The sequence below is a fragment of the Vombatus ursinus genome, unplaced genomic scaffold, assembly GCF_900497805.2.
Source record: "Vombatus ursinus unplaced genomic scaffold, bare-nosed wombat genome assembly UNPS02011916.1, whole genome shotgun sequence".
Classification (NCBI taxonomy): domain Eukaryota; kingdom Metazoa; phylum Chordata; class Mammalia; order Diprotodontia; family Vombatidae; genus Vombatus; species Vombatus ursinus.
In genome coordinates this window covers 3,701,848-3,724,509 of record NW_020951694.1, presented here as the reverse complement: position 1 = coordinate 3,724,509, position 22,662 = coordinate 3,701,848, and the positions used below count along the sequence as shown (strand labels likewise).

The following is a 22,662-nucleotide window of genomic DNA, read 5'->3' as shown; positions in this document are numbered from 1 at the left end:
AACTAATACTTTGAAGTCCATCCTATAAGGATATGGAATCTACACTTTGAACTTCTCTGCCATTCTCCTTCCCATTCCTACAACCCCACAAGTCCATCCTCATCAGTTTGATAATTCATTGTCCCAGAAAAGTTAGTGTTATCCTTTCCTGACTTGGAGACTATCTCCTTCAGCTTGTTTTCTGTATTGTTTACAAATATGTTAAATAAGAACAGTCTTATTAAGACTGTTAAGACTGTTCTTAACACTGATCCCTAGGATACTACACTGCTTATCTCTGTCCAGATTCAAAGCAGGGTCCATATCCATGACAGAATATTGTTTTCTTCTCCTCTCCCCAGTTCTTCTAATTTTAAAATATTATTCCAACACCTTGTAAAAACTTTTGGAAAGTTTAAATTGATTAATTCTACTGGTTCCTCTTTTTTCCATATGATTATTTACCCATTCAAAAATAGCTATATAAACCTATATCAGATTGCATGCTGTCTTGGGGAGTGGGGAAGGTGAGGAGGGGGAAAATTTTGGAATTCAAAATCCTATAAAAGTAAATGTTGAAAACTAAAAATGAATAAAAAATAACACTGGAAAAATAGCTATATAAAAGTTATCCATTATTATTAGTTGTTATTCCCCGCACTGCTTTCTACCCAGAGAGTCATCCTTTATAGCAATATCTTAAAAGTGAAGAAAAAATAGTTCATCAATGAAGACAGTGTATACAATGTTTTACATCCATAGTCCTTCACTTCTGTAATGGATATGCACTGTACTTTCTCATTTTTTCAGGGACAAACTTGATCATTAATATAGAATGTTAGGTTCATTTTTTTCTTCTTTCCACGTATATTGCTCTAGTAAATGTGTATGTTGTTTTTCTGGTTCTGCTTACTTCACCCTCGTCTTTCCATATTTCTTTATGTTCTTCATATTCATAATTTCTTACAGCACACTAATATTCCATTACTATGTGCCTCAAATCTCTTTTGGAAATAGATGATTTGTAAGCATCTTTTATATACTTACTATATGCCAGGCATTGTGCTAAGTACTGATTTAAAAAAATCCAAATAAAAAGAAAACAGTCTTTGCTCTCAAGGAGCTGGGGGAAGACATTCACATAAAAGGAAACTGAAAAGGGGTTGGGGGAGAAGATATCTGGAGCTGGGGGATGATGGAGAAGCCCAAAAGAGTGTGGCCTGGTGGGAAATGGAAGAGATGGCTGGCCTGAGTGATCTCCTTAAATAGAGGATCTGGGAGGCATCCCAGAAGCAGGGGAAACAGAGGAAGTGTGAGTTTCAGGGCTGAAGTGATAATCATATATATGTTTGGAAGCTGATGCTGACCCTGGTCTTCCCAGTATCATACTTTTGTGTCCTTCTAACAGACATGATCCTATACTGGTGAGTCAAGAGAACTCACAATTTTGACAGTTGTAAATAGACCATCTTCCTTGCCCCTTATCCGCTCCCTCCAAAACAAAACAAAAAAGTAAAACTAAAACACAATCCATACTACAAGAAGAGGCTTTTTGTGTTCTTTAAAATATTTTAGTGATGCTTTTTTTTCATAACTGTCATTTCTCTCTAACTTTCCAAAGCTGTATCTAGTATCCTTATTAGAAGGGGCAACACTTAATAAGCTACTTGTTTTGTATATGGCAATCCCTTGAACTTTCTACTAAATTGCCATCAGAACTAATAATTCTCAACCTGAGCCAGTGAAATATCCTTGCTCAGATTGGTTTCCTACCTTACCTCACCCTTTTTTTCTCTCCTCATCTAGACCTCAAAATAATTCTAAGTTGGTTTCTTGCTTGTGAAATGGGGAGATTCCTGAGAGTAATCTAATGATTTTGGGTGACTTTAGCTTAAGGAGGTATAAGGTTCAGGAGTCAAGTTGCTACATCAAACAGAGCCTTCCAGAGTGGAGCTCTCTTCCCTCAGGCTAGGGGATTATGGAAGACATCTTTCTCTAAAGTTGGGAATATAGCACTGTCAGTCATATTACATACAACAGGGAGGAAAAAAATATTTTTCTTCTATCCAAGGAACAGAGCGTTTTCCATTCTCTCACATGTCTATGTAGCCTCAGGCCTGGACTTTGTTTTCATTTTGCAGATGGAGAAAGGGAAATGATTAGGGACAAACCAGCCCAGATGGGCAAGAACTCAGGCTTCCTTTGTCGTTGACTCATACCCAGACCAACAAGATCATTTCTTTATGCTCAGAAAAGGGCAAGGAACTCCTCTTTGAGGAACACTTTTCTTGTCCTGGTATAAATATCTTCTTTGGAAGCCCTTTAAAGAAAATCCCTTAGGATTTTGGGTGATGATTGAACTCACTAGTTGTCTATGCCTTTTACTCTGCCATGTCTTTCAAAGGGACTTACTTTTGAAAGGGAGCCTTAGAGGCAAAGCAGGTGTTTGGTTATAGTTAGTAATGAGGTGGGGTTGCTCCATTAGGAGAGGAACCAAGATAGGTTCAAGTTGACCTGGTTCATCTAAAGTGGCTCTGATGTCACTGAGCCTGCTCTGTAATTATGATCATGAATCTCAGACTGCCTTTGCTAAGCACTGAACACTGTGATGAGGCAGCTAGGTGGCTTAGTGGATAGAGCACTGGGCCCAGAGTCAGGAAGATGTGAGTTCAAATCTGGCCTCAGATACTTACTAGCTGTGTGACCCTGGGCAAGTCACTTAACCTCTGTTTGCCTTAATCCACTGAGAAGGAAATGGCAAACCTCTAGTATTTTTACCAAGAAAACCCCGTGCACAATATTTGCATGCTATGTTCCTCGGGGTCACAAAAAATTGTATGCAACTGAACAAAACACTATGTTGCCACACCAAGGGAAATTTATAGGATTTAGAGCTTAAAAGGAACACAAGAGATTATCTAGTCCAGACAACTTTTTTTTTTTTTTACAGATGGGGAAACTGTTGATATATATAAAGTGCTTTGCAAATCTTTTAAAGTGCTATTATTGTTATTAGTTGTTTTTGTTATAATTATTATTATGCCCAAGGTCATACAATTAGTAAGTAGCAAAAAAGGGGTTTGAATTCTGGTCTTCTGACTCCAACGCCAGAAATATACCTGCTTTTGGGGAGTTTATAGGGAGGGAGCATTTATTAAACACCTAATATATGCCAAGCACTATGCTTAAGTGCTTTTTGATCCTCACAGCAATCCTCCAAGGTAGATCCCTATTTTACAGTTGAGGAAACTGAGGCAGACAACATTTAAGTGACTTGCCCAGGGTCATACAGCTAGAATCTGAAGTCATATTTGAAATTCAACACTGACAACAGTGACAATCAGCAGAAGAGAAATCTTGACTACTGAATCAGTATTTTTTAAAAACAGATAAATCAAGTCAGTGCACAAAGCAGTTGGGTGAACACGTATGGTGTCTGTGCTGAGTGAAAAGGATGGGGGAGTTTTCTTGGGAATTGCATGTTTTCCTGCCTTGTGTAAGAGGAACAGAACTGACTGCAATTATTAAGCATCACTTCCTGCCAGCCTCTACCCCCTCCCCCAACCCTCACCCATAGCGCTGGAATTAGAGAGAGACCTCAACTGTGTTCCAGATACAGTGATGTGACAGATCATAGCTGGGAAATTACTTCAGGGAGTTGGGAGACAAGCTTGGCTCAGTTGTTTGGCAAATTAGCCCCCATGTGTCTGTTTAATGAAGCACACAAAGTGTGTGTGCTCCCTCTAGGAAGCAGGGATATGAAAGAAGTCCCTTGGCTTTTTAAAGCTGCTTGTGGGATAGGGAGTGGGTGGGGGGGTGCAGGGGAGACAAATAATTTCCTTGGAGCTGAACAGGTTTTGCTCATAATCACTTTTCCCTTGTCCCATTCCTAGCAGCCAGTTATCATTTCCCCTGTTTAACTGATAGAGAAATTGAAGTCAGGAGAGGTCAGGTGTCTGGTCCCAGAGTACATTTTAGAACTAAGGAATACTAAAGGTGTCCTCACCCCCTTGCATTAGGGTACATTCCTGCCGCCAAGCTCTTTGAAAGCAAGCACTTTGGCCTTTCTTAGGAGGCACTGGGGAGCAGTAGAAGGTGGAGAGATGAGAGGGAAGCATTGTATGAGGAAGATAATTCTTTGCATAGAACTGATTAACTCCCACTTGCAAGGCACTGTGCTAAGCCAGGCCTAGTGAAGGCAAGATAAAAAAATGAAATAGTCCCCGGACCTCAAGGAAATTAAGATCTAATGTGGGGGAGGGGCACAAAGCTGGGCCTGCTATGTGCATATATTGACTGGTAGGGGAAAAGCTAGAGTCTGGGGAGTTCAGGCTTGAGGAGATGAGGGCCTCGACTCTGTGGCTTTGAAAGTAGAGATAAGGGTAAGACCTAAGAGACACTGTTTGGTAACAAAGAAGGGATGATTGTCTCCAGGCTCCACTACAGTGCAAAAAACAAGGCATCCAGGGAAAAGGAGTGGGGCGGGGACAGAGAGAAACAGAAACAGAGAGAAAAATGAGAAGAGGAGGAAGAAGAAAGGAGAAGAGAGGGAGAGAGGAGAAGAGGAAATGAAAGGATCAGAGAGACAGAGACAGAAGCCTTGTTTCAGTAGGAGAAACTCTTAATCATTCCTCATAGGAGAAAAATGGGTATCTTTAAGAGTTAGGAGCAGACCATTTCAAACTCCTAGAGAGAGCCAGCAGCAAGAAAAAGAGGAGTAGGGTGGGGGAAAGAGAAGGCTGAGATGTTTACAGGAAAAAAAAAAGTCAATGGAAAATATGACATTAGAACAGCCAAATCTGACATTTTGCTGTAGCTTCCTGGTGGCCCTGAACCAGCCAGGGACAGAACCAGCTACAGTACAGAGGCGGGGAAAAAAAAGAGAAGTCATAATAGACTGTCTCTGTGCCAGTCTGGTGCATGACCACAGGAATGACTTCTCACCTTGGTAACCTTGACCTCATGTCACTATTCCTCTTACTGTTCTCCACATCACCCTTGATGCTTCAGCAGGAGCCAGAGTAATCTGACCCTGTATTCCCTTTTATGCCTCCCCTCCCTCTCCCAAGTTTTGGTTTTCTGTCTTGAAAGAGGCATCACCAGACCTCAGGGGTATCTCTTCCAGAAGCTCTTGTCAGCCAAAGGGGAGAGAGGCTGACCCCGGGGGCTGGGGGACAGAGAGGTGAGGGGTTTCTCTAGCTCCCTTTGTCTAATGGCTTGACAAAAGGGGTTGGCTTTCCAAACAGACACAGGTGTGAAGAACCTGTGCCTGTACTGTTTGCTTAGCTCTGTTAGGGGTCTCACAAGCCTTGTTGACAGAACGTTACTTTGTGTTCAGCCTTGCCTAAAGCTCCCTAAGCGCTCAATAAACACAAACTACTGATCTCCTGGGCACTTATCTTGAATCTAAAGCCAGTCCTTGGCTAGAAGGGAAACCCCAGCTTCCTTGACTGAGGCTTTTGATTTAGTGAAAGCCTTTTCAAAAGGAGAAGTTTTACATTTTTTTCTTCCACTTTGATCCCTGCATTGACCATTTTATTTGAGACCAACTATCCTATCAAAGATAAACAAAGATTCAGGAAAATTTGTGCTTTCTATTTTATTTCACTTTTAGGTATTATTATTTTTACTGGAGGTTGCCCTGGAGATGATAAAAAGGAGAACACAAGGAGTTAAAAATAGTCCAGCTTCACCCTCTATAAGCATCAGCTTGCCTGTTGATACTTAAAAGATCTTTGTTAAATTAAAAAATAAATAGATATACTATTGGAGGATATAAATCAAATCATTTTTGACATTCAATTCAAGTCAATTGAACAAGCACTTTTGTAGATCCAACTATGTGCAAGGCTAGGCAGGCACTTGGGGATACAAAGAAGAAATAAGCAAACAAAAAACAGTCCCTAGCTTAAAGCTTACATTCTACTAGATAAAGCATTTACCCTATCTAAATACAGTATAATTGGGAGGAGGGAAGTTGTAAGAGGGACTGACAATGAAGGAAATCAGGAAAAATAAGTTAAGACTGGAAGGAAGTGGATTCTAGAAGACAAAGGTTGAAGAGGCCAGTGTATATCAGCCTTGGAGGACAGCTCATTAAAAGACACTGAAGCAGGAGATGGAAAGCTGAGTTTGGGAAACAGCTTAGTTTTGTTATAAACTAGAGACATAAGAGCAAATAATATGACAGCCTCAATTTTTTGAGCAAAATAAGAGGCAAGGTACTCTGCTAAGAGGGAGGGGAGAGAAGTAGTTAACATTGGTTAACTGGATGAGAGAAAAGGTTGGGACAAACAGCTTTCACATTCATTTCTTTCTTCCCAACACATTTTGATGGGAAGGTGGGCTGGGCCAGAATTGACTTTAAATGCCAAGCCAGGGTGTTTTGATTTTACCCTGGAGGCAATAGGGAACTACTGAAGATTCTGGAGCAGGGCAGTGACATAGTAAGACCCTGTACTGTCAGAACATTATTTGGGTAGCTGTATGGAGATACTTAGGAGAGGAGAGACTGGACTCTGGGAAATCAATTAGAAGGTTATTTTAAGAGGTAATAAGGACCTTAAACTAAAATGGTGGCAATGTAAGAGCAAAGAGATGCATGCCAGAGATGTCTTGTATACCTAATCTGCTCAAATGATCAAGTGTTTTGTTTTTGATATAATTTTTGTATCTGTTTTGGTAAGCAGATTCTAAATTACATTCTTCTTCTTCTTCTTTTTTTTTTTTTTTTTGCTTTTTGGTGAGGCAATCTGGGCTAAGTAACTTTCCCAGGGCCACACAGCTAGTAAGTGTCATGTGTTTGAGGCTGGATTTGAACTCGGGTCCTCCTGACTACAAGGCTGGAGCTCTATCCACTGCACAACCTAGCTGCCCAGTTACATTCTTTAGTTAAAATTTATCTTTTCCAATTGAGTTTTGTTGGAAATGTATAGAAAGACTAATTTTTTGTGTATTTATTTCATATCCTGCTACCCTCTTTAAGTTAATTGATGTAACTATTTATAATCTCTAGGATTCTCTAAGTAAGTGGTATCATCTACAAAAAGTGATGATTGTATTTTGTCTTTTGCCTATATTTATCTTCTAAATTTCCTTATCTTATTGCTATGGCTAGCATTTCCAGAACCATATTGATAGTAATGACAGCCGACATAGTGAATAGATTGCTGGACTTGAAGTCAGGAATACTTGAATTCAAGAATACTTGAATTCAAATCCCTCCCTAGACACTTAATAAGCTCTGTGATTCTGGGCAGATTACTTTAACTCTGCCTCAATAATAATATCTACCTTACAGGCTGGTTGTGGAAAATAAATGGGATAATATATGTAGAGTTTTTGACAAACCTTAAAGCTCTATGGAAATGCTATCATTATTACTTTACTCCTGATCCTATAGGAAAAAGCCTTTAGTGTTTTTCATTTACAGATGTTTGCTGATGCTTTTAGTTAGATATTGTTTACTATATTAAGGAACAGTACATTTATTCCTATGTTTTCAAGTGTTTTTAATTTGAAAGGTGATTTTTGTTTTTGTTATTAATATGGTCAGTTATGTGCATAGTTTTCCTACTGTTGAAGCAATCATACATTCCTGGCATAGATCTCATCTGGTCATATTATGTAATATCTTTAATATGTTCTTATAGTTCTCTTGCTAATATGTTATTCAGTATTTTTTTTATTGATGATATTCCTTTCTTTCTCTCTCTGACTATTCTCTCCCTAGTTTAGGTATCAGGACCATATTGCCTCATAGAATTTGGTAGGGTGCCATTTTCCCCTATTTTTGAAAATAATTTATTTAAAAATGGAGTTAATTCTTCTTTGAATGATAGAAGTTATGGCTTGTTTAAATTCTTTTCCTGTGATTGGTTTATTTAGGTGCTCTGCTTCTTGTTCTGTTAATCTGGGCGTTTTATATTTTTGTAAATATTAATCTATTTCATTTAAGGTATCTGTTTGCTGTCATGTAATTGGGCAGAATTGTTTCCAATAATTTTCTTTATTCTTTGTGATCTGGGTTTTTACTTTTCTTACTGGCAATTAAGTTTTCCTCATTTTAATAACATTAGCTAAGGGTTATATTCTATTTTATTATTTTCCCACCCCCAAACCCCAGCTTATTTCAATAGCTTTTTTGATTTCTAAGAAATATGGAGCAAGTCCTCTCTTATGTGACATCTTTGGATGATTCTCTTTCTGACATTTCTGAATGGTTTTATTTCTTCTGATATGGCAGGCTAAGGCAATGATTTCTCTTTCAGTGCCATATTTCTGGAGCTGGCTTTGACTTTCAGGTTGTTGATTGAATGAATGATTGAGATGTGGAACCTAACTATATGAGGAAGGTGAGGGAAAGTGTGTAATCCTTGAATTTTTTAACTTGGGAGATTGACAAAATGTTCTTTTTTTTGTGAGGCAGTTGGGGTTGTGACTTGCCCAGTCACACAGCTAGTAAATGTTATGTGTCTGAGGCTGGATTTGAACTCAGGTCCTTTTGACTCAGGACTAGTGCTCTATCTACTGTACCACCTAGCTGTCCCTGACAAAATGTTCTTGAAAGAAATAGGGAAATTAGGAAGAGTGATGGGTTTTAGGGAAGATAATGTTTCTGAATGTGACATGCTGATTTAAGATGTCCAGTAGGACTTGATGATGTGGAACTGGAGTTCTGGGGAGAGAGAATGGTCTGGATTTATTAAAATGAGAGTCATCCTCATAGAGATAATAATGGAATGCATGAGAGCTCATGAGATCACCAAAAGAGATAGTGTACAGAGAAAAGAAAAGAAGGTCCAAGGGCACAGAGCTTGGAGGACATCCATAATTGGGAGGTGCTTCTCTTGAAAAGGAGACTGAGAAGTCCTCAGACAAGTAGGAGAATCAGGATGGAGCCGTATTACAAAAGCTGAGGGAAGAGAGACCGTCCAAGTGGTCATTAGTTTTCAAAGTTGAAAAGACATCAAAAGGAAATGCCCTTTTCTATAGCAATTAAGAAATTATTAACCTTGAAATAAACACAACAATTCAAATGTTAGAAGACAAGTTGCAAGGGGTTTGAGAAATGGTTTGGGAAGTGAGGAAGTGGAGGCAAAGAGTATGGACATAGAATTTTTTTCCTAGGATGCTAGTGGATGATATTTATAGAGATTTAAAAGTTTACAAAATACTTAAATATATTATCTCATTTTGTTTTCACAATAACTTGTAAAGTAGATACCATAAATATCATCACCTTCATCTTACGGAAGAGGAAACTGAACATCAGGAAGTTTAGATGACTTGCCCATCCTCTTACAGCTAAGGGGTAGAAGAGTGAACCCAAGCCTCCCATGATTCCAAACTCCTCACTACTTCTATTATTAAGCCTTAACTGAGTTTCTAGTGGAATGAATGAAATCCAAAGATATGAAGAAGTTGTAGATAAATGGAGAGAAAAGTCAGTCATAGGACCGTAGAGCTCAAGTTGAAAGGAACCTCAGAAATCATGTGATCCAACTCTCTAACTTTAGAGATGAGAAAAGTGAGGCATAGAGGGTATTATCACCTTGCCTAAAGTCACACAGATATTAAGTAGCAGAGCCAGAATTTGGACTCACATGCTATGACTCCAAGTGCAGCACTCTTTCCACTTCTACTTTAGACTCTACCTGCGCAGTATCTTTGGCATTCTTTCCCCTTCTCTCCATTTACATGGCCACTACCCTAGTTTCAGGCCACCATTGCCTCTCGTGTTGACTACTGTAATAACCTCCCAATGGGTTTCCCTCTTTTCCTCTCCAATTATCTCCCACATCACTGTGAAAGTTATAGTTAAAGCACAGCTTTGAACATTTTACTACTTTGCTCAAGATGCTTCGAGTTCCCTATGTCCTCTAAGTTAAAATATAAATCCCTCTATTTGGCATCTGAAGCCCTTTTCAATTTTACTTCAACCTATCTTTCTAGACTGACTTGTCATTACATCCCTGTCACACTCTTATGTTCCAACCAAACTGATATACTTGCTGTTTCTTGTAGACCACTGATTTTCATGCTTAGCAACTATCCTTTCTTCAGCCTCTCAGAATGCTGAGCTCCCTTCAAGAGACTGTGTCTACTACACTGGCAGATATGATTGCTAACTCACTCTCACAGATCTTTGGAAGTTCATCAAAAACAGAAGTACTTCAAGACAAATGGAATCTTCACATTTTAGGACATTTTAACATTACAGTATTTAAGGACATTTTAGCTTTATAGACTCAACATTTTCTACCCAATTCAGATCAGTGACTGTTTCTATTAGCAGCCTCCAGGTGATTCACCTTCCTTCCTCAAGGAATTTAACACCTAGATCACCATTTTCTTCTCCAATTTTTGTCTTCATACCAGGGCACTTCAGTATCCATATTGATGTACCCTTAAACCCCCTAACCTCCCAATTCTTGTGTCCTAAAATCTCATGATCTTTTCTCTCCTCTTCTTCATTCCGTCTCAGCAATACATCAGGATGGTCACACACTGAATCTTACTATTACCCATAAATACTGTTTATAGTATAGTATAAATGCTATACTAATAAATACTATTACCCATAAATTCCACTTTCTTAATCAAAAACTCTGATTCTCTTCTGACAATAACTTTTTATCATCCCATCTCTCTGTGTACTGTACCCTTTTTAAACCCATTCTTCATCCTCCTACCCCCCCTCCCAAAGCCCAAGTCCCATTACTCCTTCTCTGATTTCAATTTCTTCCCTCTCCAGTCTTAGTCCTATAGTTATCCAATTCAGCTGTACAGTTCTCTGCACTTGATTCCTTTGCTCACTTGGTCAGTCACTCCTCATCTCTTGCCAAACCTCAGCTCTGCATCACTCCCAACATTTGCCTCCTCCACTCCTACTCACATGTTTTGCTGAATGGGGCTGGAGGAAGTACATAATTGGGCTGATTGGGTACATTACAAATTCATGTTTTCCAAATTCAGCTGGGCCCTCAGTGCAATGAGGCAATCTTTTATTCCTTCTAATTGATTCCCTGTCTCACACCCCACAAAAGCTTTTCCAAACCCTCACATTCTCCTCAAGTCTCCCACACCTTCCCTTTCTCCTTCCTCTGTCTCTTAGCTGGAGACCTTACTTCTTACTTTTCTGACGATATTGAGGCTATCTGACATTTCCTTCTTTTCTCCTCATCTTTATCTCAAAATCCTTTGACATTGTGCCCCATGCTGTCCTCCTGACAATGAGGTAGCTGTTTTTTGTCACATGTACTTTTGATCCTCTTTCCTCCCACTTCTCTAGTAGATTTCAACTTCAGTCATCCTTCTCTCTCTTTCTGAACTTTAACCTTTTCTTATCAATTGGTTCCTTCCCTACTGCCTTCAAACATGCCCAAGTCTTTACCACTGAAAAATAAAATTTTTTTTATTAAACCCTACCATGACCTCAAATTATCCATATATATATATAATATATATATATATACAGATATGTATTTATGTGTGTATGTATATGTATGTGTGTGTATCTCTTCTGCCTTTCTCAATGAAACTCCTAGAAAGGGCTATAAATAATCTACTTCTACTTCCTCTTTTCATTCATTCTTCAGCTCTTTGTAATCTGCCTTGTGATCTCATCACCCAATTGAAACTGCTTTCTCCAAAGTGACCAATTATCTCTTAATTGCCAAATCTGATGGTCTTTTTTTCAGTCCTCATCCTTTTCAACTTATCTGCTTCCTTTGAGACTATTGACCACTCTCTCCTCCTACAGCTTTTATAGTAGTACTCTTTCCTATTTTTCTCCTCTCTGTATAGCCACCCATTCTCAATCTCCTTTGCTGGTTTACCATCCGTTTGCTCCATAACTGTCAATGTTTCCCAAAGCTCGGTCCAGGCCCTCTCCCCCCACTCTTTTCTCTCTAAACTCTCTTTTTGTGACCTTGTCAGCTCCCATGAGTTTAATTATCATCTCTGTTCTATGCCTATTTCTCCAGTTTCTCCTCCTAGCCTCAACCCTGTATCATCGGTTAGCTGCTTATAGGATATTTCAAACTGGATGTTCTGGAGATAGCTGAGAACTCAACACATCCAAAATAAAATACGCTGTCTTTCCCTCAAGAAAAAACAAAACAAAACCCAACACCTTTCTTCCAAACTTCTCTTTTCCATGGAGGGCCCCACCCTTCTCTCAGATCCTTAACCTAATCATTATCCTAGACTCTTCACTCTCCTTTGTCCTATATATTATCTTGACATATCCAATCAAGTGCAAAATCTTGTCATTTATATCTCTACAACAGCTCTCACATCTGAACCCTTCTCTAGGCTTGAACAACTGCTACTTTAATTGAGGCCCTTATCACCTCTTCTCTAGATTGTTGCCATGGCCTCCTAATTGATCTCTGTCTGTATTTTTTCTCCAATTCCACACAGCTGCTGAAGTGATTTTCCTTAAAGGCAGATCTGATCATATCCCTTCCCTGCTTAGTCAACTTATTGCCTCTAGAATAAAATATAAATTTCCCAATGTAGCTTTCAAAGCCTTACATAATCCTCCCTGTCCTCTCTTTTCTCTATCATTGTATATTACTTTACCTCGTGTTTTCTGCAATCTAGACAAACTGGCCCTCTTTCTGTTCTTCACATAACACTCCATCTCCCATCTCTGTATCTTTGCACTTGACTTTCCCCATGCCTGGAATGTATTCCCACCTTACGTTCTGCTCATAGAATACTTCTCTTCCTTCAAGCTGTAACACAAGCAACACATGAAGCCCTTCCTGATCACTACTCCTTACCTGTGGATGCCTTCTCTCTCAAACTACCACATATTTAACTACTTTGCATGTATTTGTATTTTTCCTTTGATGAATTACTTCTCATTTTGGCCACATGAGTGACCCACATCTTTGTCTGCTTATACGTCTCTCATATCTCTTTCATCATTTCTAGAGTGCATCTCTTTATTGTACATATTACAGAATATTCACATACATTCAATTCCCTTCATTACCTCTTCATTTCCTTTGGGTGACCTACAAACTTACTTTTTCAGAGACTGGGTATTCCATGAGTTATAGACATTCAGTGTTATTAGGAGAATATTGACTTTAAAAAGATGGGATTTTTTTTTAAGATGAGACTTTTTTTACAGGGAGAAACTTAGAGTCATTAAAAATGCTGCACCATTGTTCGAGTGCCATTCAGAGTACTTTCTCCTGCTGTTTAGTTGTGGACCCATCTTTCTGTCCATGTGCAGGTTTTGACCAATATGTATGTGTATTCCTTCCATAGAACATTTTCCACATTTGTAAAATGAGGGAGTATTAAACTAGATGATTTCTCTGGTCCTTCAAATTTAAATCTCAAATGAAGACATGGTGTATCAAAAAGATGTTGTATCAAAAAGAATACAGGATTTAGAACCATAAGACCAGAGTTCAAATTCCTACTCTGATAACTAACTAGATATGTGACTTTGCTTAGGTCATAACTGGGCCTCAGTTTTCTCATCTGTAAAATGACGGAGTTAGACTTGATGAACTTTAAGTCCTCTTCCAGCTATAACATGCTGTGATTCTGATTCTTTGGTTCTCTTCCAGTTATCTTTAGCCGTTTTGTTTGGCCTTGCCCAGGGTGTTAGGTTGTTGGCAAGATTAGAGCCCTGACCTCCTGGCCATAATAAAGCTGCCTTTTCCGCTCAGTTTGAAATTTGATGATGAAACAAATAACAAATATTTTTCTCTCCAAGTGAAATAGGAGATAAACAGGAAGGAATCAGGGATTAAGGTGTCTCTCTGGAGGAGGATGCTGGTGACAGGCAGGGAGTTGAGTGTCACCTCCATGTGGAGCAGAAAGGTCCAGATGTGGCTTGCCTTACTCAGGGCATTTTTCCATTTGTGTAGAGAAAATAAAATAAAGAGCAAAGAAAACAAGCATAAAATACTTTACCATATACCAGGTTCTTGCAATTGCCACTTGAGGTGTCCTTGATAGCTCTGAAGAGAGGAGAGGGGGAGAAGGAGGGGGAGAGAAGGAGCTGACCTTTTGATGTTCTGTTCCTTAGTTGTCTTTTGTGTGACCAGTTGTTTTAAAAGACGTCTTTGTTGATCTGAGGTACATATGGCAAAGAAATACCAGCCTCTTCTAGCTTTGGGGCTGGGGAAGTATGAGGTTGGGCTCTCAGGAGAGGGGTCAGGGGCCAGCGGACTTGCTTCCGTCACGGAATCTCAGAGTTGAATGAGGTCTCAGAGTCCATTTAGCCCAACCTGTAATGAATAAGAATACTTTCTACTTCACACCCAATAGCCTTTGCATGAAAAACTCTAGTAAGTGGAAAACCCTTGTTTCTAAGTGCTACTTAGAAGCTACTACCCAAACAACATTCATCACATTTTCTTTGTATCATATACTTAGTTGTGTACATGTCTCATCTTTCCTATTAAAACTTCTCCAAGGAAGGGATAGGGTCTATGTGTCAATGACATAATATTTGTAAAGCTCTTTGTAAGCACTTAATGCTTGTTCCCTCCCCTTTCCCCCTTATGTATCAGGTCCAGGCAGTGTGGCATAGTGGAAAGAGAACTCCTGGAATCAGTAGACCTGGTCACACAATTACTGGTTTTGTGACCATGGACAAGTCACTTAAATTTTTGGGGCCTCAGTTTTCCCATCTCTAAAATGGGAATAATAATACTCACACTGAGAGGTTATGTTGAAAGCTTGGTTCTGAGTCAATAGGATCTGGATTCAAATGCCACTTCTGACATATACTGGCTCTGAGATTTTGGACAAACCAATTAACCTCTCTGTGCCACTAGGCAACTGACTAAAGCCAAAAGCTGAAGAGGAGGTATCCATCAGCATTGGTAGAGGGAGTTTCCTCGCTAGGGACCTCCCTATACCAGTGAAATCATAGGTCTGAAACATATATATGATATATATATATATGTGTGTGCACACACGCTATCTGAGTATATATACTCAATATCTGAGTATGTATATATACATATATATATGATATGTGTATGTGTATATACATACATAATTCTATACCATATATATGTCTATGCCTCACAGTATTATTGTAGGAAAGTATTTTATGAACCTTAAAGTGCTATGTAAACGTGAGCTATCATTATTATCATCACTTCTTTGATGGATCTTTGATGTCATCATTCTGGATTTGGATCATAAACATTCTCATGCTATGTGATTCTGGTCCATATGATTCCATAAAACTCTCTGTACAGAAGATTTATCAAATGTGATAGAGGCCTTCCTCTGGTTGTTTTCATTTCACATTTTGTGGGTACTGGGACCAATGCAATATTCAAATCTGCCAATAGTAATATATTAATATCTTTGTTACTCCTCTCAGTTCATAGATATACAGTAAAATAGGCCAGAGGTGGAGGGGGGGGGATGTTTCTGCTGTCTAGTCTTTTGTCCAGTACCTTCAAGAAAGCCCTGAGCAGTTCCAGTTCAGTGGCACCCATACCACAAGCTTCTCTAGGGAATTTGACTGTCTTTTGTTTTATCTCCAACACCTGGCCAAGGGCCCCTGCATACAGTAGAGACTCAACTAATATTAACTGATGTGTCCTGTATAAGAATGAGTATTTCCTCACAGTAGAAGGTCTGATCAGGTAGTAGATACTAAGGGAAGAAAAGGTCCATTCCAGCCCCCGAGTTCCCCTGCTGCCTTCCAAATTGACACTTTCTCCCTCTGCTTCTTCTGCAGCCTGTAACTGCAACCTGCACGCCCGCCGCTGCCGCTTCAACATGGAGCTCTATAAGCTATCTGGGCGCAAGAGCGGGGGTGTCTGCCTCAACTGTCGGCACAACACTGCTGGGCGCCACTGTCACTACTGCAAGGAAGGCTACTACCGAGATATGAACAAACCAATCACTCACAGAAAGGCCTGCAAGGGTGAGTGGGGTAGAGGGTGAACCTCTGCACACCTTCAGTGACGTCTTCTCCGCTCCCCAATAGGACCGCTAAAATCTGAGTAATCATTGAGCTTTACTCCCTCTTTCTACAGTCCTTTTTCCTTCATCTGTTTCATCTCTTTCTCTCTTTCCCATCCCCCCTTTTCTCCCCCTCCTTCTCCTCCTGTCCTTCAGTCTCTCTCCCCCTCCTTCCGTTTCTCCCTCTTCCCTCTCTCCCTCCTCCTCTGTTTTTCCCTCTCTACCTCTCCCGCATCCTCCCCCTCCTCCCTCCCTCCAGCTTTCTCTTTCTCTTTCCCGTTCTCTTGCTTGTTTTTGGACTTAACGCTGATTATTGTGGGCATTGTGGCCAAGTTAAGCAGAAACAAAGAAGGGGAGTGGAGAAAGTCTCAAAGGAGAAGAAAGAAAGGTTTAATACATTTTTGTAGGTGCATAGCTTTCAGATCCCAATCTAAAACCTCACTCTTCTTTCCTCTCCTTTGCACAGGTGTGCCACATACCAGGAGAAAGGGGTCATATTCATCAGGCTTAGTGTCAGGGACAAAGCCAAATACATGCAGACATACTTCAGAGGTCCCTGCATGTGAACAGTGTATAGAGATCCCCAGGTTTAGGGGGCAGGGTCATAGAAAGAACATGTAATCCATCTGCAAATATCTTTGCTTCTAGGGACAAAAAATTAAAAGGAGACGAGAGAATCTATTTTTGTTCAGTGAAGCAAGCACGAATGGATTAACTTTCTGATGTTTATTTTTTCTCCCTTCAATGAAAATGAAGCAAGAAGGAATGACTCAGAGGATTTGATGAAACTAGCACATGAGGTGCAGGGAGGGTTCCTTTTCTATTAACATTTGGAGAAATCCACAAACCAGATTCTCCTAGTTCTTAGTGAAGGAACTGAAGTGTCCCCAAGAAGGCTTATTTGTTTATTTATTCACTTATTTATTTAAAGAAGATCCATGCAGAGAAACAGCAGGAATCAGAGCAAGGCTTCTGGCTCTAAGTACGGACAGTGGGTGGGACTTCATAAGAGGATGCCTCACTACTTGGGGTGCCAGGCTGTGGCCTGGGGAGAAACTAGCCACAGACTTTATGGAATCTTAGGGTAATATATAGTATCATCAAATTAGACTTAGAAGATACATCAGAAATTATATGGTAAACTCTGTCATTTTACGGACAAGGAAACTGAGGCCCAGAGAGAGTAAGCAACTTGTTCATGCTGGTAAATAAAGCCAGAATTTGCATCCAGGTCCTCTGACTTCCAGCTCCCATGATACTTCCTGCCTCTCATGGAATGTTAGAGGTGTAATAGACCTTAGGAGAATATTTAGTCTAACCCCAGTAATTGCCCAAGGTTACACAAGTGGCAGTCAGAACTAGAGCCTAAGTCTCCTGATTCCCACCTCAGTGCACTTGCTGATGCACCATTTCATATAGTCACATGGAGAACCCACATTCATGTTAGAACCATCTCCATGTGCTTACTTCAATCACATCCATGGTTGGCATAGAGAAGTGTCTGGGTCTTAGTCATTGAAGGAATTCTAGCCTGTGACTTTCCTATTGGTATAGAATAATCCCCACTGTTCCTGAGCCAAGGCTATTTCTAGACTTGACCCCCTTATTTAGGGCACATAGATACCTAGAGTCTTTCAGTTCTCACAAGTGGAATTTCTAACTAGGAATTTCCTTGTGGACCAAAATGGTGTCATGCACAAAGGATGACTTCCCCTTGCCGAGGAGAGCCTGGTCCAGACTAGACATGCGCAGCCTGCTCACACACAAACTGCCACCTGGCTAGAGTAGCCAGTCTCCACCCTATTTCCTCTAGGTTCCCCACTTTTTCCTTCACACAGACTGATGATGCTGAGGACAGCATGTTCTTTGCTGGTTAAACCCTAGTTTCTCTTAGTTCATGCTGGCAAAACTGTTGCAATGATAGCTTTACTTCCTGAGCTTTCTATACAGGCACAAAAGGTCATCTTAGCCCATCCTTTAGGAAGAGGGTAGGTTAGCAATTCTAATGGGCCTGGGCAACACATTTCCTGTTGTTTCTCAGGATCCCCTTTTATTCTTCAGTTTTCTTTATTGGATTGCCATGGAACTACACTTTAGTTCCCCAAAGTTCTGGATAGACTCCCAAGGCACTTCAAGGATTTGTGGGAGGGAAGGGAGGGGAGATATGAAAAAGGGGAGCCAGGATCTTAATTGCCTAAGATCTTGTTTGGTTCAATGTAGTTCCCAAAATGGGTTTCTTTGATCCCTCACCCTTTCCTGACATAACTTAAATTAGGAGTGTCTTGGATTTTTGGTGTCTCTTGTCCTTCACACCACGTCATGCCTGTGCTCCCTATATGATCAGTTCTGCTTCCTCTCAATTCCCTGAACAACTTTAGCTAACAATATCAACTAATTTGGTTCTTGGTATGAGTACCCTAAATGTTGAAAGGGAGAACCAAATAACTAGACTTTCCTGAGAGATCAGTTAGGAAGGGAGTGATCCTAGAACAAGTTATTCTATACTTCAGGTAATCCTTTGGTTTTCTCCTTGTTGTATGTATGTGGCACTCCACAAAATTAGCAAATCCTCAAAAGCCCTCCCCCCAAAAAAATTTCCTATCAGTCAGCAATGCAAGGACTTTTCAGTGATTTATAAAGTAACCTATTAGAATTAATGTGTGTCAGCTGAAGAAGTTGTTGAAAAGCCCTTTTCTGACCTCAGCCAGCTGCTGGCAGCCTGCACCTTCACTCCCTTTTCTGGAGGGCTGTCAGGGAAGGGGAGTATCATACCCCTCAGTGCTCTACCTAGATGAAAATAGGGTGGGTGATAGAAATGGTAAGAACAGCCTCTTGAGACTATAATTCATCTTTCTAATTTGTTGCTTTTTTGCAGGCAAAAATAAATTTCTTCCTGCCCTCTTTCTCACCCCATCTTCCTTCCCCTTCACACATTTGTGCCAAAAGTAGAAATTGAGATCTCTTAAAATTCCATAAACTTCAGAAATTCAGATTGGGGTGAGGGATGGGGGCAAGGTAATACCTGGCTCAGGAAGGACAGATATCACATCTCTCCATGGAAGTTTTTGGGTCTAAATCCAAAAGTCAAGTTACATATACAGGCCATGAATTTTTGTGAGAGGCAGTGTGACATAATAGACAGAGATTGGACCTTGGAGTCAGGAAGGAAGATATGAGTTCAAATACTCTTGAATATTTACTAAATGTGTGACCCAGAGCAAGTCACTAGCCTTTCTGGGATTCAGTTTCCTTTTTGTAAAATGAGGGGGTTAAACTCAATGGTCTCTAAGGTTCCTTCCAGCTCTAAATCTATGATCCTTTCCTATGAAATACACCAGAGAGGAGAATGTATGGGGATGGGGAGATGGGCTGGATAGGTTTTTGAGGGGAGCACCTTATGGTCTCAGATCACTGTCTGATGGGAAAGGGCATTTGCTTCTGAAAGCTTTGCCCGAGACAGATAACACATGTCCCCAAATATGAGAGTTACTCCCAGAGAGCCAGATGACCTCTTCTAAATCCATTTGAAGACTTCCGTTTTGTTTCAGAGGTGTTAGAAGGGAATAAACAAGGAAACCAGAACTAGTTACTTGATTAGAAAGTTGACCTGGGAATGCTTGGGAATGGCCATTGAGCCTCTTGTTACCTCCTGTGTTCCCAAGGACAAGGAGGCCCCTGCAGGGGGTAAGCCCACCCATAAATTGCTGGGGCCGTGTGGCTGCAGCCTAGTTGGGCCAGGATCCTTATCCATTTAGAGAAGTGGTAAAAATGGATCCAAAACATCTCAGACCGTTAGCTGTGGATAAAGACCACTAGATTGCAATCACGATTATGCAGTTCCCCATTTGAGAGTTTCATAGAAACACATTTGTTTTCTCCCCTCCCCTTCCCCTGTCCTCAGCACCTTAGTTTATAACCGAATGGGGGTTGGCAGGGCTAGTACATACAAAAGGGATATAACAAACTCAGCCAGTGAACAGGAGGCTGCACTCACCAGCTATTCAGGGCGATTTCACAGCATGGGGAAGGGTCCATTGTTGGCATAGGCTGTTGTCCCATACAAAGTCAGATGAGATGAATTTCCCCTATTTTTCTGCAGAATGGTTTGTGAATGATACTCGTCTTGGAATCTGTCAAAAGATAGAAGGTTTTGTTTTCCATTCATCTTCTTTATGGACTTTGGGGGACTAGGGGCTGTTCTTTTTTTTTTTTAGAGTGAGCATTGAAGGAGTTGCCATTTAACCGTTTAAGCCATGTCCCCATTGATAACAATATTAATTTATCATCTTACTAAACCATCTGTGATGGGTAGAGGCATTCTCCAAGTCGAATGTGAGTCGAATGTGATCACCTTAACAAAAGGCTCATGTTCCATCTCATTGGGCAGGCCATTTCTGTAAGGCGTGTTTCTTTCAGTCACTCCCATGCCCCCTTCATGTCTGCGGTTTAACACAGCTGAGTAAATGCATCTAATCAAGAGCCAATGTCTTGTGAAAGGAAAATCAATATTCTCCAGGAAGCATGTTGTGGCAGTTGTCATGCTCCCTGCAAGTGTGTATTGGCAGATCTTACCCCACATCTCAGGTTCGCTTTGAGAGAGCATGTGCTGAGTCACCATACTAATCAGCCACTGCAGTGGGTTCCTGATTTGACCTCACTTCTTCAATTTCATCCTTCACTAGGGTATGCTAATTATCTGTATATCTTCCTCTAATGCAAAGGAAAAAAACCCAAGTTGAGCAGGGAACTGTCAAGCAGCCTAGGTCCTCAGTATTTCTCTTGAGGGAAGAAATTTATAGCCTATGAATATAAACGGTTTTATGACTCTCTTGGTTAAACTGTGGGTGTTTTAACTTAACTTTTGCCACCCAGAGCTAGGCTTTTAAATCCTGTAGCCTGCTGTTATTGCCTCCAAATGAGGGAATGGAACTAGTTAGAGGACACAAACTGGGCTTATCTAGCCTGATAGAGTTCTAATTGTTTTTTTGTGTTTTGCTTTTGACTTCCGATGATTTGAAAAGTAGTTCCTTGCACGGACAAGCACTACTTCTCATTTAATCAATAAACATTCATTAAATGCCTACTTGTAGTAGGCATACAATGATCATGCTAGCCCATAGAGGAGGTAGAGTTCAAATAAAATACGGTTCTTGCCTTCATGGAGCTTTATATTCTAGCTAAGGGGATAAGAAACAAATATAGATGACTGTGATACCCACTATTACATATTATGTCAGAGAGTTACAAGTACTTTGTGACATCTATAACTGATACTATATCCTCTGAGGGAGAAGAATGAATGCTATAGGTAGAGTTTACCCAGGTGTTAGCTAAGAATTTAACAAAATCTCTCATGCTGTTCTTGTGGAAAAGACAGAATAATGTCAGCTACATCATAGAACAGTTAGGTAAATTTGAAACTGTTTGAATGGTCATACCCAAAGAATAGTCATTAGTGACTCAGTAGTCATTAATTCCTGGAGTACCAGAGGAATCTGGGTCCTGTATAGTTTGTTATTTTTATTAGTTACTTTATTAGTGAGTTATTTTTATTAGTTATTATTATTACTTAAAGTACATATGTCAAGCTTTACCAAATTTGCAAATGACACAGATTTGGGAGGGATAACTAACACACTGGATTGGGAGAGTCAGGATTCAGAAAGATCTTGACAGGCTAGAATATTGAGCTAAATCTAATGTGATGAAATTCAGTAAAGATAAATGCAAAGCTTTAAACTTGGATTAAATATTAATCTCACAAGTATACAATGAGGGACACATGGCTATACAACCATTAATCTGAAAAAGATGGAGGATTTTAGTGGTTCTCAAGCTCCATTTGAGCCAAGAATGTGATATGAAAGCCACAAAAAGTGAATGCAAATTTAGGTTTCATTAAGAGAGGCAAAGTGTCCCATCATGTTATGTCCTGGTCAAGCTACATCTGGAATATTGTGTTCAATTCAAGGCATGATATTTTAGGAAGAACATTGATAAACTTGAGAGCAAATTAATTGCGATGGTGTTGAAAACATCAGTTAGTTTGGGTAAAATTGTCATTTTTATTATATTGGCTCTGCCTACCCATGCACAATTAATATTTCTGCAATTATTTAAATATGATTTTATTGGTACAAAATTTTTTTTATAATTTTGTTTATATAGTTCCTGGGTTTGTTTTGGGAAGTGTGCTCCCTGGTGTTTTATACTGTCTAGAGTTGATCTAAATGGGGTATCTTTTACTATCTCCTTTTGCAGAGTTTTGTTTGTGATATATAGGAATGCTACTTTACTGAAATCATTAATTGTTTCAACTAGCTTTTCAAGTTATATCATCATATTGTCTTAAAAAAGAGATAGTTTTATTACTCCATTCCCTATTCTGACTCCTTGAAAGTAACCAAGATGGTAACAGATCTTGAGTTCCTGCTATATGAGGATTGGTTAAAGAGATGGGAGTATTTAGTCTAAAGAAGAAAAGATTTAGGGGGATGTGATCGCTGTTTCTGAATTTTTAAAGGAATATCACATGGATGAGGAACTTGCCTTTTTTCTTTGATTCAGAAGACAGAACTGGGTGAAAGTTGTCAAGAGGCAATTACATTTAGTCTAGGCTTGAGGTATGGAAAAACTTCCTAGCAGTTTATCCCAAAGTGGAAAGATCATGGAGAGATCATGGGTCCCAGGCTCAACTCAAGGTTTCATGAAGAAGCTGCT

The 22,662-nt window shown here is 39.9% G+C and overlaps 1 protein-coding gene across 1 annotated transcript in view; it reads left to right on the top strand.

Annotated features, from left to right (window-relative positions):
• NTN1 (netrin 1) overlaps nt 1-22,662 on the top strand; it is a 400,398-nt gene that overhangs the window by 223,372 nt on the left and 154,364 nt on the right. The window contains exon 3 of the mRNA XM_027857194.1: nt 15,716-15,904. Coding sequence (XP_027712995.1) covers nt 15,716-15,904 — 189 coding nt within the window. The remainder of the gene's footprint in view (nt 1-15,715; nt 15,905-22,662) is intronic.